The 15,764-nt window shown below is 36.0% G+C and overlaps 1 protein-coding gene across 3 annotated transcripts in view; it reads left to right on the top strand.

Annotated features, from left to right (window-relative positions):
• The window catches only part of DMD (dystrophin), a 1,854,428-nt gene that overhangs the window by 1,551,714 nt on the left and 286,950 nt on the right, over window positions 1–15,764 (top strand). For all 3 annotated transcript variants that reach the window (XM_031673322.2, XM_072956638.1, XM_072956633.1), the window contains one exon: window positions 12,835–12,981. In XM_031673322.2, the coding sequence (XP_031529182.2) occupies window positions 12,835–12,981 (147 nt within the window). The remainder of the gene's footprint in view (window positions 1–12,834; window positions 12,982–15,764) is intronic.

The following is a 15,764-nucleotide window of genomic DNA, read 5'->3' as shown; positions in this document are numbered from 1 at the left end:
AAAGGGGATGTTTTCTTACCCAAGGTGGTATAAAATCACTCTATTAATTGCCTATAAAAAAATTTTATGCTTGTGGTAAAAGGTGAGTGATATATGTAATGAAAACTGTGCACTAAATATAATAGAAACAAGTACTTCAAAATATACTTTAACATTAAATAAGCAATAGTCAAAACAGCATCTCCCCCTTATTCTGGAATCTTAGGGGGATGTGAGGTGGAAATAAAGGCAATTTTACATTAAAAGTAAATTGATAAATGTTTGATGTAAAATTGAAATAGCTATATATAAACCCACTCAAATCAAGTATACATTAAATAATTGAGTTAACTGAATTAGGCAGAGTAAGGGCACATTGATTTTCAATGTTTTTGAAAATTGGTCCACATATCATTGTTATGTTTTTGTTTGTAAACTTCAATACTTATTAAGTTTCCACAGTGTATTCAGCCCTGAAATGTCAAACTCTCTTAACCAGAATGAGGCTGGAGAATCTAACAGTAAGATAGATTTCTTCTTCCTTTTAAAGAATTGATTTTTATGGTGATTTTTTTTCTTCATCTGGTGAAGAGCCTGCTGGTCCTATTTCAAAACACATTTATTTTTAGAAGTCTTGTTCTTTGGGATTCTACATTATTATAGACTCAGTAGGCTCATTTGGAACTTTTCCCTATCAAATTCTCAAATGCTACCATCATGATCTTGACATGGCATTAAGCAAGTTAGCAAAGAGAATAAAGTCAATCTATCAGCAATAGATGCCAAAGTATAGTAATTAGAAACAAAAGTGAATGAAGAGTAAACAATACATGGATTTGTTTGGGGGAACTAGTGACAAACCACCACCGAGTTTCATTTTGTTCACTTATTTTCCTACCCTTAAAACCTTTTTAACCCACTTTGGAGTCTATACATTGTTATGAACCTAAATCCTACTAGGTCTCATTAAATAATATCCATTGAATTGCCTGGCAGTTGCAGAAGGCCCTTATCTCTCCCAAGGACAAGTAGACCACACGAAACATTTCACCTACTTCCCCCACTACTTATCAGTTGGCTGTTGGCCTTCAGTATTTCTAGCAGAGCAAGGCTAAAGCCAAAGAATGGTTCATTGTTTTCAACTTACACAAACCCCATAGTAGAATCACCGCAAGGGTGATCCACTATAGTGGTGATTTGTGCATCCAGTAAAGCATAAGATTAAAAGAAATAATCTAAACAAATGAGCATAAGTTCTATTGATCCTTTGACTTATACGGTGAATAAAATATTACCTTTGGAACCACCCTGACATTTTGTTATAAAGGTTAAAGGAAGACATTTACAAGGTTGTCTCAGTGTTAAAATTGCCTGGAGATTGGGGTTGAGTGTCCTGTGCAAGAAATCTGACCCCCTATGACTTTCAAATAAAATCTGGAATTCTTAGTGAAATGATTATTTTTTAAGATTTTAAACCCTTTTTTCAACTAAAATAGTATTCTTCTTTAGATAATCAATACAGCATCATTCCCACAGATTTTTGAGGATAGTAAGTCACACTCCTTGTTTGAAAAAGAAAAAAGGAAATCTCTTACTATTAAAATATTATATCTTTGTTAGTTGAATACTAATCACTTTTTTTAAAGGGTAGATTTAGCCAATGACTGAATTTGTTTTTTTGGAAATAACATTTGAGTCCGTTAAGTAGACAGGTTGACACTTAGGCACACTTCTATAAGTAGCAATTTATTCATCATTTGCATGTACTTAAGTGGACATTACCATGATAGCAGTTGTCATAACAGAACATAACAGGATGTGAATTTAGATCTTACCTTAAGATGTGATCAGAAAAATCAAAGGAATATCTTGAAAGTAAAATTCTCAGAGCATGGTAAAAAAAAAAAATAAAAAACTAAGAAAACTCTTGACTCCGCTTAAGAAGCTAAATCTTCATACACACATACATATACTGAGATAAAAATAGTAACTACTAATAAATCTGGAGGGGAAACATTGCTTGGAGATAAATACATAAGACTTTCTTTTCAGCCTAGGAATATGATGGAATGAAGAGGAACCATTATTAAAAATTTACCAATCTAATTTCTAAACGTGCTGTTGCATAGATTTTAATGAATAAAATCCATTTTATGTTCATTTCATTTGACTTTAAGTGGTGGAACATCTTGTTCTTTTGTTTTTTTATTTGTAGGAAAGAAAGGCATTTTGGAAAGACTAAAAACATGTATTAAATTGAGGAGCCACAAGAATCTGAAAGTAAAAGTTAAAAATTATATAGAAGGGCATTTTACAATCCTTTTTAGCCCTCTTCCATTTAATTATTTTGATCTCAGCTCTTAGAAAATTTATATTCATCTCTGATTCAGTTCTGCTTTAGTATTTTTAAGTTGATAACAATGTATTGAATGGAAAATCAAATCAGCAAAAATCCATTTTGTTTCAATAGTGAGTGCCTTCCCCAAAGAACTGAAATTAAATAAACGTGCCCAGTATAAAGCAAACAAGGTGTAGTATATTGCACAGGTAACTCAGCCCTAGATTCCTCTATTAATTATTATTCATACATGCAGAGGTTGCTTAATTGATTTTAATGGAGAAAAAGAATCTTTTGGGAACTGCTATATACAATACCATATTTGTCCTCCATTTTCTTGGTCAAAAATGTTGCATTTTACAGCTGTGGATACATTTTGGCTTGGATTTGTTTCTTTATAAACTTTTAACATAGCAGTCATCCTTTAAATGAAATTATATTCATTAGATTAAGCTGCAGGATCATAAGAACTTAGTCTGTATGGTGCGCTGCTATATGCCTAGTGCTTGGAACATTCCCTGGCGTATAATAGGTGCTCAATAATACTTTTTGGAATGAGTGAATAAATAAACATCCACAAAAGCACAGGGCAAATACTTTCTTCCTTTAAAAATTAATTTACGTGTAATCTGCTCCCATTTGCCAACATCCTATTTCTAGCCATTTTTGCTTCGTGTCTGAATCTACAAATGCTCATTGTCAATTCTTTCTCCTTTCTGAAATGGCCACTAGCTTACAGGATCTATTTGAAGTATTCCAGTTGAACATGCCACACCCAGATGAACTTGCCTTTTTCTGATGTCCCCTCTATAGATGACTTCAGTCATGTTATCTACTCAGGGAGACTCTCTTGATCTGCCTTAGCATCCTTCTTTGCACTTTTCAAATCTGGTGACAGAACTTCTTATAACATGATTTCATTGTTTTGTAATAACCCACTAAAATTGTCTCTCTGCTAATGACTGTGAATCCATTGAGGGTTCCATTTTCCCAGTGCATGGTAGCTGTATACATAGTACCTAGTGGATATAAAGTAAGTGTTTTCAAGTGAGTAGTAATTAAGTTTAACAAAAAGAGTTGCTGAGACTGTGCCATCCCCCTTTTCAAAAACCATCATCATCTGCACTGCAAAGCCAGATCATTCAAACCCACCAGTCTTACTCCAAGAGAATGCCCAGGATTTGTCTACTATGACTGTCCTGTACCTCATGCTTCAACTTATTAAATACTATTTACACCTCAAAACATGTTAAGGTTTCTTACCCCTTAGCTTTTGTTCAAAGTTTGAACAAATATCTTTCCTCCTCGCATCATACTTCCTCTTCCTTAATCAATTTCATGTACCTACATCTCAATGTCTAGTTCAAGGAGGCTGTACAAAGCTACATGATGGAGGAGTGAGGAAAGACAGATTTACCCCGGGGTGATGCTAGAAGTTGGCTCCAAAGACTAAGCTACCCGAGAAAGGATCTTTTTTCTTTTTTTATTGAAGTGCAGTCAATTATAATGTGTCAATTTCTGGTGTACAGCATAATATCCCAGTCATGCACATAATTCATATACATAATATTCATTTTCAGATTCTTTTTCATTATAGGTTACTACAAGATATTGAACATAGTTCCCTGTGCTATACAGAAGAAACTTTTAAAAAAATATTTTTGTATATAGTGGCTAACATTTGTAAATCTCAGACCCCTAACTGTATCCCTTCCCACCCCCTTCCCTGATAACCATAAGATTGTTTACTATGTCTGCAAGTTTGATTCTGTTTTGTCGATTAGTTCATAGTGTCCTTTTTTTCCTTTTTTCTTTTAATATCATATGGTATTTTTCTTTCTCTTTCTGACTTACTTCACTTAGAATGATGATCTCTAGGTCCATCCATGTTGCTGCAAATGGCATGATTTTATTCTTTTTATGGCTGAGTAGTATTCCATTGTAGAAATATACCACAACTTCTTCATCCAGTCATCTGTCAGTGGATCTTTAGGTTGTTTCCATGTCTTGGCTATTGTATATAGTGCTGCTGTGAACATTGAGGTGCATGTATCTTTTTTAATTAGAGTTCCATCTGGACATATACCCAGAAGTGGGATTGCTGGATCATATGATAGGCCTGTTTTTTGCTTTTTCAGTTTTTTGAGGAATCTCCATACTATTTTCCAAAATGGCTGCACCAAACTACATTCCCACCAGCAGTGTAGGAGGGTCCCCTTTCTGAGAAAGATTCTTAGTCAGCCTTAGTCTTTGGATTTGTCATGGATGAATTTAGGACCCTCTGCTTTGCCAGGTCTCCCTGAATTAGACTGAATAGGATTCGTGTGATTTTGTATTCCCTATGTTGTGGGACAGAATGCCTAACTGGTTGCAGGTGGAATAAAGGAAGGTAAAATAGACCCTACCTTCTCATTCATCTTTACAGCAGCCTTTATGTGTCCATGTTATGCTCCCCTTTATACACAAGAGGAAATGCTTGGAAAGTATTTGTAAATGAACTTTTTCTTAGTGGAAAACCCCAAAATGAGAGAGAGAGGACTGAGAAATAGAGACAAAAAAAGATGGAGAGAGAGAGATTATCTGTGTTCTCAACCTCAGTATCTATAATCTCAATCTCTGCAAGTGCCACTTTGGACAAAGTAGAAAAAGTTACCTGTTTCATAGACGAGATCTCCAGCCCTCTGCCAAGGCTCCTCAATTCAGTAGAGGAGCCCAAGTTGGATTTCAGCCGCCTTGTCCCCTTGGCCAGGCTACTCTACAGCTCCACATGGAGACTCTGGTGTGTAGCCTTCTTGTCTTTTCCTAGACATTTTTAAAGTATTTTTAAAGCTTTTATTCAGACTTGACAAAATGCCTTGCAGAAGGCTACATCAAGTGTATCACCACCAAGAGAACATATTTTCTTTAAACAGATTACTTTCCCTTTTTCCCCTACTTGCTTCACTTTTATGAAAACCCCCTAGTTGGTACCAAAAACTTGAACATTGCATTCTTGCTCAGAACGTTAGAGATACTTCAGAAATTAACATATACTTTAACATAAAATAAATCGAGTAATAGATACAAAGAATTCAGATATGGAACCTGAAGGAAATAAGCAGGTTTCTCTTCTTTTCTTTAGGAACTCGGCATCAGATTTCTATAGGAAACTGTGCTTACAAAGCAATTTGAGAATAGCTGCTGATCTGAAGTATTAATGCCTAATGATCTTGACTGTTTATTCTTTAATAAAATGCATTGAGGGGTTATCATGTACTAGGGACAGGCATACCCTGGTGGAAAAGAATAATATAGAATTGCTTTAATGAAGGTTAGGGTCTTGTGATGGGACAGATAATGAATTAATAAATAGGCAAATAAATATGCATTTATCAATTGTGATCAATGTGAAAAAGGAAAATAGGGTTCTAAGACTGAGAAAAAATAGGGGGAGCTTGCTTTAGATAAGGCGACCAGGGATGCGCTGTCTTTCACAGTCACCTTAAACTGAGATCTGAGGTAGATGAATAGAAGCCAGCTAGGCAGAGAATGCAAATGTAAAACTTCGGGCTGAGGTCACAACATGCACGAAGAGTGTAAGTCAAAAATAAGCTCGGTGAGTTCTTCTAAAAGCTCCTGTGAAAAGTGCCAAGTTCTCAGGCCCACCCTGGGCCTAGTGAATCAAAAACACTGGAGAGGAACCCAGCAATCTCTGTGTTAAGAAGCCCTCCACATAATTATGATTCACACTGTCGTTTGAGAACCACTGCCTTAGACAGATGTTTTGAGCCATGTTGGAGGAGGTGAGAGCAAGACAGCCTCTCTACGCCAGGGCGATGGTAGTGGCAAATGTGGGCACAGACCATAAACATTTAGACTGGCAGAAATGTTCGCAAATTTGAAAAATCTGATAAATGTAGAACTTTGTCTAAAGCAACTCCTGAATTCGAATAGTAAAATCCCTTTGGCTGATGTTTTTAATGGTTTATGGATTATTTATTACTTATTTTTAAATAAGTAAGTAGATTTCATTAATTGACATTTTGCTTGATGTTTTGTCAAATTAAAATTTTTCAGAAAGAAAATACTGGCATTTCTTCTATTTCCTTAGCAGCCTAAGACATGGTCTGCTTAAATGATTTATTTATACTCATTAGAGACCTTTTATTTTTATGGTGGATATTTTGCATTTAGCCTCTGTAAAACTCTCATGAACTACCTTTTTTTAAATTTGTTTTACTTGTGTCATTAGAAAGCTGTGGAAAGCTTGAACTGTTTCTGTTTTTGTTTGGTTTGTTAGCTTCATTTTTCTATAAAAAAGAAATAATTAATGATCAGAGTTAGGATTATGGAAGCTAGTTTCCAAGGAAATTAAAATAACTCAGATGTGTACAGCTTGTTCTTATAAGTAAAAATCTTTCCCTTGTGGTCAGTTCTGTCCTCTTCCTCATTTCCAATTTATATTTGTGAGGGCAAAATAAACATGTATAAGAAAGAAAGTAAAAAGACGGGCACTGTTAGTGTGGGTAATCTATAATTCAGCCTTTAAGAACATTGGAGTTATCGGCTTTCTAGTGAAGCCATGTCCTGAAAGATGAAGAATTATGATGCATGTGAATGAGAAAATGTTAAAAAAAATTTATGCTTTTGTATTTGGGTGTACACTCTTTTTCAATAGTATGAAGAGAAACTAGAAATCATTTTTCATAAACACACGAGGATTCCTTATGGGAAAAAATGCAGCAGTTAATTGCTATTCTTTTAGTGCCACAAATTTGGGAGTGTGGTGACTCTGAGGGGAAACCATAGTTAAAATATAATTACTGATAATTGCTTGGGAAATAAAAGCACCAGATTTTTTCTTGCCTACAAACTTCACATTATATTCCTAAAAGCTTTTTTTTTTATAATTTAACTTACCCCAAGTCATCCTGATTATGCTACATCTAGGTCATTAGTTCTGAGTCTGTTTCATTATTTATGTCCTTATTCAGTTTGCTCATCCAAAGTGATTATGCCCAAATATGAACACGTACAGGAATTGCCCTGAAAACGGAACGCAAGGAAGACAATGAAAAAAAAACAGCATAATATTTTGCCCTCAGGCTGCCACAATAAAAACTGATACTGGAATGCTGTGCAGTCACATCTCTATTAAAAAAGGAGTACATGTTTCGATGCCATAATTTATTGTCAAGAATGTCTCTACCAGAGGTAAAAGTAATACTAACGGCAGCGGGAGGTACTCGTTCAGTCTGCAAATTGTCCTGTGTGTCTTAGTGCCACAGAATTCCTTAGCATTTGGCAGAAATCAGGAACTTCATCTTATGGAAAGGGTGACATGTCTCAGTTTTGTTGGGAATCTATGGGCTAGCCTCATAATGTTAGTAAAAAGAATTCACGTAAGTTTATTGCAAAAAAAAAAAAAAAGTACCTGACACCCAAAATCCCAGCAGTAAAAGGAGGTTGGGGAACTGGGTAAAGTTATTATACGTAGTGGATGCTATTGGTGCCCCAGCCAGATTCCTTTAACAGGCCAGTGGTGCACTCGTCTCACAGCAGCTCTGAGCGTTGGCTAGTAAACACTCATAGTTGCGCCCTTTTCCAGAAAACCTTCCTCATTCAAAAGGAAGGTCCCTTGCCTGGGAGGTTACACCACCCCTTCTCGTCAAAGACTGCCAGAGGGCAGCTAGCCAACAATAACTGATAGACATCGTGGTCTAAAAGACAACACCTTTGTCTCAAGGTGGACCTTTTATGGTATAATTTGTGCGCCAGAGCTCCCCACGGCACCAGGTTGATACTTGCTGTTTTCCATCTAAGACCACATCCTTACTTAGCTTTCTTGTCCTGACCTCCTGCTTCTCTCATTCCTATTCTCTTAAAAGCACTCAGACTCTACTTCCTGAAGGCAGTAGGTATCTGAGACAAAAGCTAAACCTACATCCTGGACACTACACCAGGCCGGGACCAACCAGAGCAAAGAGCCAAGAATTGCTGATAACAGTGGAAGTCTCCAAGTCTGATGCATTTCATGAAAACCTTGCCTACACCTCATCCTGTGTTTCTTCGTTATTGGTCCAACCACATTTGAGTAGCTCATTTCTCCTAGGTATTTTAGAGGCTCCAGTAAGCCTCTGACCTTCTGGGCAAAGCAGAATGTGGTCCTTGACTCTCTTGGTTCCAGTGGCAACCACTCACTCCCATCGGGATGATAACACCCATCCAGAAATGCAGATGCTGCAAAACACAGCTGGGCTGTACCTACCCCCGATTCCTGGGTAACTGGGTTCTGTGAGGACTTCCCTGAGCCACACGTAGAAGCCTCAATACCAGTACTATAGACCTGGATTTGCAGGACCTGAATTCTCTTTCCTTCCCCTCAGCTGCTAGCCCAGTGTGAAGAAGTCTGGGATTTTTCCTATCACTGTCAAGTCAAAATTGCTCCCTCAAAAGTAATGTTCCCTTGTTACTAGACAGTCTCTTTCTTTTGTTGCAAAGTGGTTGATGACTGTAATTCTAAATCTATATTTGAACAAATCTTTAACTACATAACGATAAGCAAAGACCTGACAAGCAATTTAATGTCATAAAAAGAAGAAAAACTTGACATATCAGACTTATATATCATGCTAAATCAGTACTTTTATATCAGACTTACAGGATTGTAAATCAGTACTTTTCTATCTAAATCAGTACTTTTATATCAGTACTTTTCTATCTATAATCAGCCAACATTTAATGAAGTGAAAAATTTGCCTGCATGAAACTAGTCATAATAAAATGAGACTTGGTTTGTTCTTTCATGAAGAACATATTCCAGATGTTTAAGTGATTCAAAGAAAACCCAGAGTATAATGGCTCCCTTCAATGTTTTCTCACTTACTGCTTCCAAAGTAGAATAAAACCTAATGAAATTCTGATAGTATGTAAATAGCACACCATATTGTTCAGTGTTAACTGTGCTTTTTGACATGTTATGTTTAGTGTTTAATAATTTAAACATAAATGTATATGTGCAATATTAAAAGTGCTAATATTTGAAATAGAGTCAAACCCAATGTTACGTCCACTTAAATGACATGGTGCCTGTATTCATTTTGACATAGTATGTCCTGTGGTTTAACGTTGAGGGTGCCATGCTTCTTGTTGTGTACACTTCTAGGCATGGACAGCTTGGAGCAGTGAGCCACCCTCGGGTGGTATGGAGCTGCCACCAGAACCTAGGTCAAGTGTCAAAGTAAAGACTAACTTAGACACTCTCCTGCCTCCTTTCTCTCTTCCTCTTTTCTTCCCTCAGTTTATCTCCTTTCCTCCATCCTCATGCCCTTAGTACCCTCATGATTATCTCCCCAAAGAGAACTGTTGCACCAGATTCTCTCTTTACTAACTCACTACCCCCTAATCAAAGCTTCCTTTTATCTTAACAGAAACTTAGGCATGCAGATTAAACTGAACAAATGGCTTCCCCCCCTAATTAATAATACTCGTGGTAGCAGTAGCAGTGGTAGTAAGACTGGCAGTCAAAATTTATAGTGGATACTCTCTATTCCAAGTCAATTAGGACCTAGAGTTCAACAGTTAATTGAAAACATCAGTTAAATCAGGGAGTCGTACAAAATATATCTTCAACATTTTTTTCTATGTTAAGATAGTCACTAATATTTCAATGTTGTGTGAAGGTTTTTTTCTTTGAGTGGAGATTCAATGATTAGAGTTCTCCATAAATCACCCTGATAATACAAACTTCTTGATTTCCAGTTCAAGTTTCTTTAATGCCATTGGGAAACATGAGAAGCATTCTGAATACAGAATCCTTTTAAAAATTTCAGATTGTTTTCCTAATGTTTTACAGTTGTCCATACCCAGTTCAACAATACTTCTTTTTTCTTTTTTATAAGCAATCTTCTAGAATATTTAAACTTATTTTTATAGAAATAATAACGTATTTTCTTTTTAGACTTTTTTTTTTGGTTAGGAAGTCTTTAATTAAATTATGCAGTTGTTACACTAATTGGCAAAAGCAGGTTTAAGAACATACAGACACTGATGACTCAGCTAATGAAAGCTGAAGGACATACATACTGACCTATACCTCTCACATTTTAATCAGAGATCATTAGAGGCCCCAGTTGGGGTGTTTCCCAGACCAATGAAGACTCTGGCTAATCTGATGAGTCTTAAATGGAGATCAGTTAAAGGAACGTCTACTATAATTGGTAAATAGGACCAAAAAAATAAGAGGCCACAAGATCCCATGACAGTGTGTGTGGCTGTGTGTGAAAGAGAGAGAGAGAGAAGGAGAGACAGAAGGAGATAAGGAGAGAAGGAGAGGAGAGAAGGAAAGGAAGAGTGAGTGTTGTGATTAATTATGAATACTGGAACTTACTTTTTAATCTCCTTCATCCTCTAAAACATTGACAAAGGATTAAAATCTGTATCCAGGACTTTGGGGGAGAAAGTGAAAATCAAAATACTCAAGTAAGAGAAATTTGAACATATACATTATGTAATCCAAGGGGAGCTGAATTGTAGCTACGTCTTAACTGAGATGCATATTCAGCTTAGTGGCTGAGACCCACACTCCCAAAGGCAATGATGAGTGTGCAGGGTTAATGTGCAGCATTGTCAGAGTCTGCCTGGCTATCCCACCGTCTCTGCAATGGGTCCTATTTATAATCCCACTCGTATGTTATTTACTTATGGTTACTGGAAACACGTATTATGATCCAGAAGAGAATGGTTCCATTTTGTAAGCATTGTCCTTGTCCAGGTTTCCCCATTGACATTTAAGAAATCTGTTTTCTAACCTTTCTATTATATAAAACAAAGTGATGCATCATTTCCTTTTAGAGATATGAATTCACATTTATGGATTTTAACCACTTCTCTCCATGGGCACTTACTATGATTTTTAATGCATATATTTACTTATAAGGAAATGGAATAAAAATTTACTATCAATTCCTATAATAATTTTCTTAGTTTAAAAGTGATTCCTATGACATTCCACTGACATGAAATTAAATAAAGATGAAGACATCAGATATGATTTGTTGTGTGTGTAGTCAGTCAAAAGGGTTTCTTTTATTTTTCTTTGTTTTTATTCTTTGATACATAATTCACATACCATAATATTCATCCTTTTAAAGTATATAATTCAGTGGTGTATAGTATATTCACAGAATTGTGCCACCATCACCACTGTTTAATTCCAGAATATTGTCACCAATCCCAGAAGGAAACTCCATGGTTCTTTAATATAATATTTTAATATTATATTATATATTTTAAAAAAACTGTAAGTTCAGCAAAGTGATTGTTACAGTGTCCCATATTACCTAAGAAGTATGTAAGTGTCTTATATGCCATATAATACCACATTTTAGTGGTGAGATATCCAGTTTGGTTTGAGGGGATAATGCTGTTGTTATTTAGAATGTACATACAGGGTCCTTCCACTTGGAGTCAGAGGGAATTGGAGGGTTATAGGTGCAGTCAATGTAAACAATAGTTTTATTAATGTAGTGAACAAGAAAAATAACACCTGCCCAGATCAAGCAAGTTAAAACAGCACATCTTGCCAAGTAAGTGATGCTGTCCTTGTGCACAGACATTACATTACACAAACTGTTCTCCGAAGTGAGGAAATTTGTCCCTTAGAAATTGCTCTTTGGAACATTTGGACATCATGCATCATGTTAAAGATCCATAAATGTCATCTCAATTGGGTAGATATGATGCATGGTAATATCGTCCCCATATCTGCATAGGGTTCTTCTGTTCAACAGATTGCCATGATGCATTGCATCACAGAATCCTGCTCTAGTGCTTCAGAGACAGCTGAGAAGCCCCATGGGAGCCTTCTTAAGTCATTGCTACAAGGGCTAAAATACCAGGAGACCAAGAAGTCATTCTTAGCACTTGACAAAATACCCTAATCTCTAAATGAATCTATTTATGATGTAGTTGGTACAAAGTAGGAATGTAATATTTTATGATTGAGTACATATTTTGTTATAAAAAGAATAAGATCCATTTTTGTTGTGAGATGAGTGGAATTTAGAATCTAGCAGCATTATATTTTTCCTGTTACTTTGTAAATCCAGAATTTCTTTGTCGAGGTATATAATGTAATTGATAAGAATATGTACTCTGGAGGCAGGCAAACATGGTTATGCACCCCAGGTTCCTCAGTTTTGACCCAGGGACCTTGGGCAAGGTTTAACCTCTGTGAATTTGTTCTCTCGTGTGTAAAATGAGAATACTCTAACTACCAACCTCATAGGGTTAATGTGTAGGAATAAAATCGGATTATGTGTGGACAGAGCTCATCACGGGGTTAGGCACTGAAGAAGTGCTGAAAAAACATTAGTTATCCACTCATTAACATATGTTTATTGTTATAATACCACTATGATAGAGCAAATATCAGTGACACCCCAAACAGAATAAGATGCCTTGTAGTTCCCATGTGTCTGAGTTTTTTTGCTTTGAATGTTCTCATCTTCCATTTTGCCCTCGACTGTTTCACACAGGCACTTCGAGGAGAAATTGCACCTCTCAAAGAGAATGTAAGCCACGTCAATGACCTTGCTCGCCAACTCACCACATTGGGCATTCAGCTGTCACCATATAACCTCAGCACTCTGGAAGACCTGAACACCAGATGGAAGCTTCTGCAGGTAAGCACATTATAACATTGCAGTTCCTTCTCTGACTATACAGATAAAGCTTCTTTGTAAGGAACAGTAAAAAGTAATTTCTTCATGTGATATTCATGATAATAATTTGTGAGTGTAGGATATTTTTGTATTATTTAATAAGTCCCTATATATATGTTTTCAAACCTATTAATATGAATTTTTATACAAGGCTTAAAGTTAGACTTTATCTTGCAATAAACATGGAGATAATGCTGAATCATGATGGAAGAACTAAATTACTGGCATGCAATTACTCTGTACTGTTATTGCTTGGATTCTTAAAACATCTTTCCTTTTGGAATCCGAATTCAAACAAGAGTCAATAGTAAGGCTTCTGAATCTTTTAAAGAAAGAGATCCTATCACAAACCTACACATGGAAATTTTTCATAGGTTTGCATAGTAAATACAGGGGATATAAGTGTGCTCATGGTCATGCTTACTGGCCATGGGACCTCTGGCAAGTTATTTAACCTTTCTATGCCTCAGTCTTTCATCTGAAGAAAATGTGAATATCAAGTGTTTCTAAAATACCGGTCTATCATTGGGACAGGTAAGTCAAAATGCATGGAAAGGGCCTGGTGCAGTAATAGCCCCGTAGTAAACGCTGTATAAATTCTAGTTCCTGGTGTCATTAAAGTTATTATCATTATAATGTACAAGTTTTGTAGTCAGATTTACTGAGTGACCTTGAAGACACTTGACCTCTCTGTCCATTTCCTCATCTCTAACGTGCTTGCTGTCATATTAAAGGCACTAATTCATGTAGAGTTGTTAGTATACTACCTGGCTCATGGTAAGAACTCGGAAAAGGTAATGGCGGAGGCGTGTCTACGTGTTCCCTGTGGGAAGGACACTGTGTTACACTCCCATGCCCTAAAACTGTTCTGACCATAAAATTAGGGAATTGTTTTCTCTCTTTTTCCAATTTCATATGATGCGCAGAGTAGGCTCTTGAGGACAGGGAGGAAAGAAGAAACTAGGTTTAAAAATATTTGCTTTCAGTGTTTTAACGAGAAAAAAATGATGAACCAGATTACTTTCTCTACTTGCAGTCCATGTAGAGGTGTGATTGAAAGTCCTGTTAAAGAATTGCTAGGTCTTTAATGAAACCAAGTTCCAAACTCAAGACCTCTTGAGATCTCATATAATTTAATTCTTGTTGTGATGGATAGTCTTGAAATATTTGTATGATAGATTGTTATAAGTGGCATTGACTAAAGCAAGGCAATATAGTTAAGTGGTGACATGCATTTCTATGTCTATTTGCTCCACAGTGGTTAAGTGCCATTAAAATCTTATCAGTTTCATCCTTAGTATGTTTTTTATTGTAAACATACATAAGGAAAGTAATAAATGTCCAGGAAATACCAAAGGACACATTTGTTCCATTTAAACACTCTTGAACTATTATCTTAAAACTTCTTTCAGCGAGCTGAATACCACATTTGCCTTCAGAATATGGTACAAGATTTGTGACAATGCTGTATAAATTTACAAATGAGATAAAAAGATTATGACTGATAGGAGAAAACAAAAAAAATCAATGCTAAATGATCCATTATAGTTGTACCATGTATTTAAAGTATGACAAAATATAAATAGCTTAATTTTTATCCATTCTTTAAAATGAATAGGGATTTAGTTATAAATATACAAAAGTACATAAAAGAAGATAGTGTGATATAGTGAAAAACAAAGCATGAGAGTGAATATTAGAAAACCTAACTTCAAATTAAAATTCAGCTATTATTTGACCTTGTTATCTTGGGAAAGCCATTTGACCTCTCTCAGCTTCTATTCCTTCTTAACCCATTTTGTCTAAGGTCACATCCAGTTCAATTCTATGATTCTGTATCTGGATATCTGGGGGAGATAGCCATAACAAAATTTAGTTTGGAATCAGTGGAGTTGCTTCCTGCTTGTAATAGAGCTGTGGCTTGTTGGAATTATGTCCCTCCTTCTATAATTCTAAGTGTTAAACCGCTCATTCCCAAACACATCTATACACAGCCTTCTCATATTAAACAGTTCAGTCTGTGGTATATGATCTTATTGTGGCAAATGTCACATGTTGCTATTTTTGAATGTGACCTTAAGAATTTGCTTAAAAAGTGTATTTTTGCAGAAAGCTGATAAATCCAAGGTTTCGGGTTGCACATAACTGAGTCAAGTTGATTCCATTCTCTTCTTTGACCATAATTCTAACCACTCTGCTGTATTATAAACGTGAGTCCTTGTTCAGAAAGGGAACAAAGCAAGAAATGAGGTTCACATCCAACAACTTTATCCCCATCACTGGAAGAGCAACTCATACATCATGCTGAGAGCATTTTACATTTAGAGGAATGTATGTGAAGGACTACCCAGCCTCTGTGGCGGGAAGTGTGAGCCCACCATTATTATGACATCATATTTCTATGAAAATAAAGAATTCATTCGGTTACAGTGCTATGTCAGTTAACTATAATTAGGAGAAAGGTAAGTATGAGTTCATCTTTGCTTCTCTGCCTGCTGAGACAAAGGAAAATTGAGAATGGGGAGTTGGGGTAGGGAGAAGGCAGATAAAAACGTAAGAAAAAGTCCTATATTTGAGCAAATCATGTAATAGAAGAAACAGAGTTACGTACTACCAGCCTATGTCTACTTGATATCAGAATATCCTGGATTTAGTTACATGATCCATTAATTTTTATTTTAAAAGAAAGCCATGCTGGTTTTTTAGCTGTGTGTAATAACACTCAAAATGATAGAAAGAGATAA

The sequence above is a fragment of the Vicugna pacos genome, chromosome X, assembly GCF_048564905.1.
Source record: "Vicugna pacos chromosome X, VicPac4, whole genome shotgun sequence".
Lineage (NCBI taxonomy): Eukaryota > Metazoa > Chordata > Mammalia > Artiodactyla > Camelidae > Vicugna > Vicugna pacos.
Note: the sequence above shows the minus strand (reverse complement) of the source record. Positions and strands in the feature narration are given on the sequence as shown.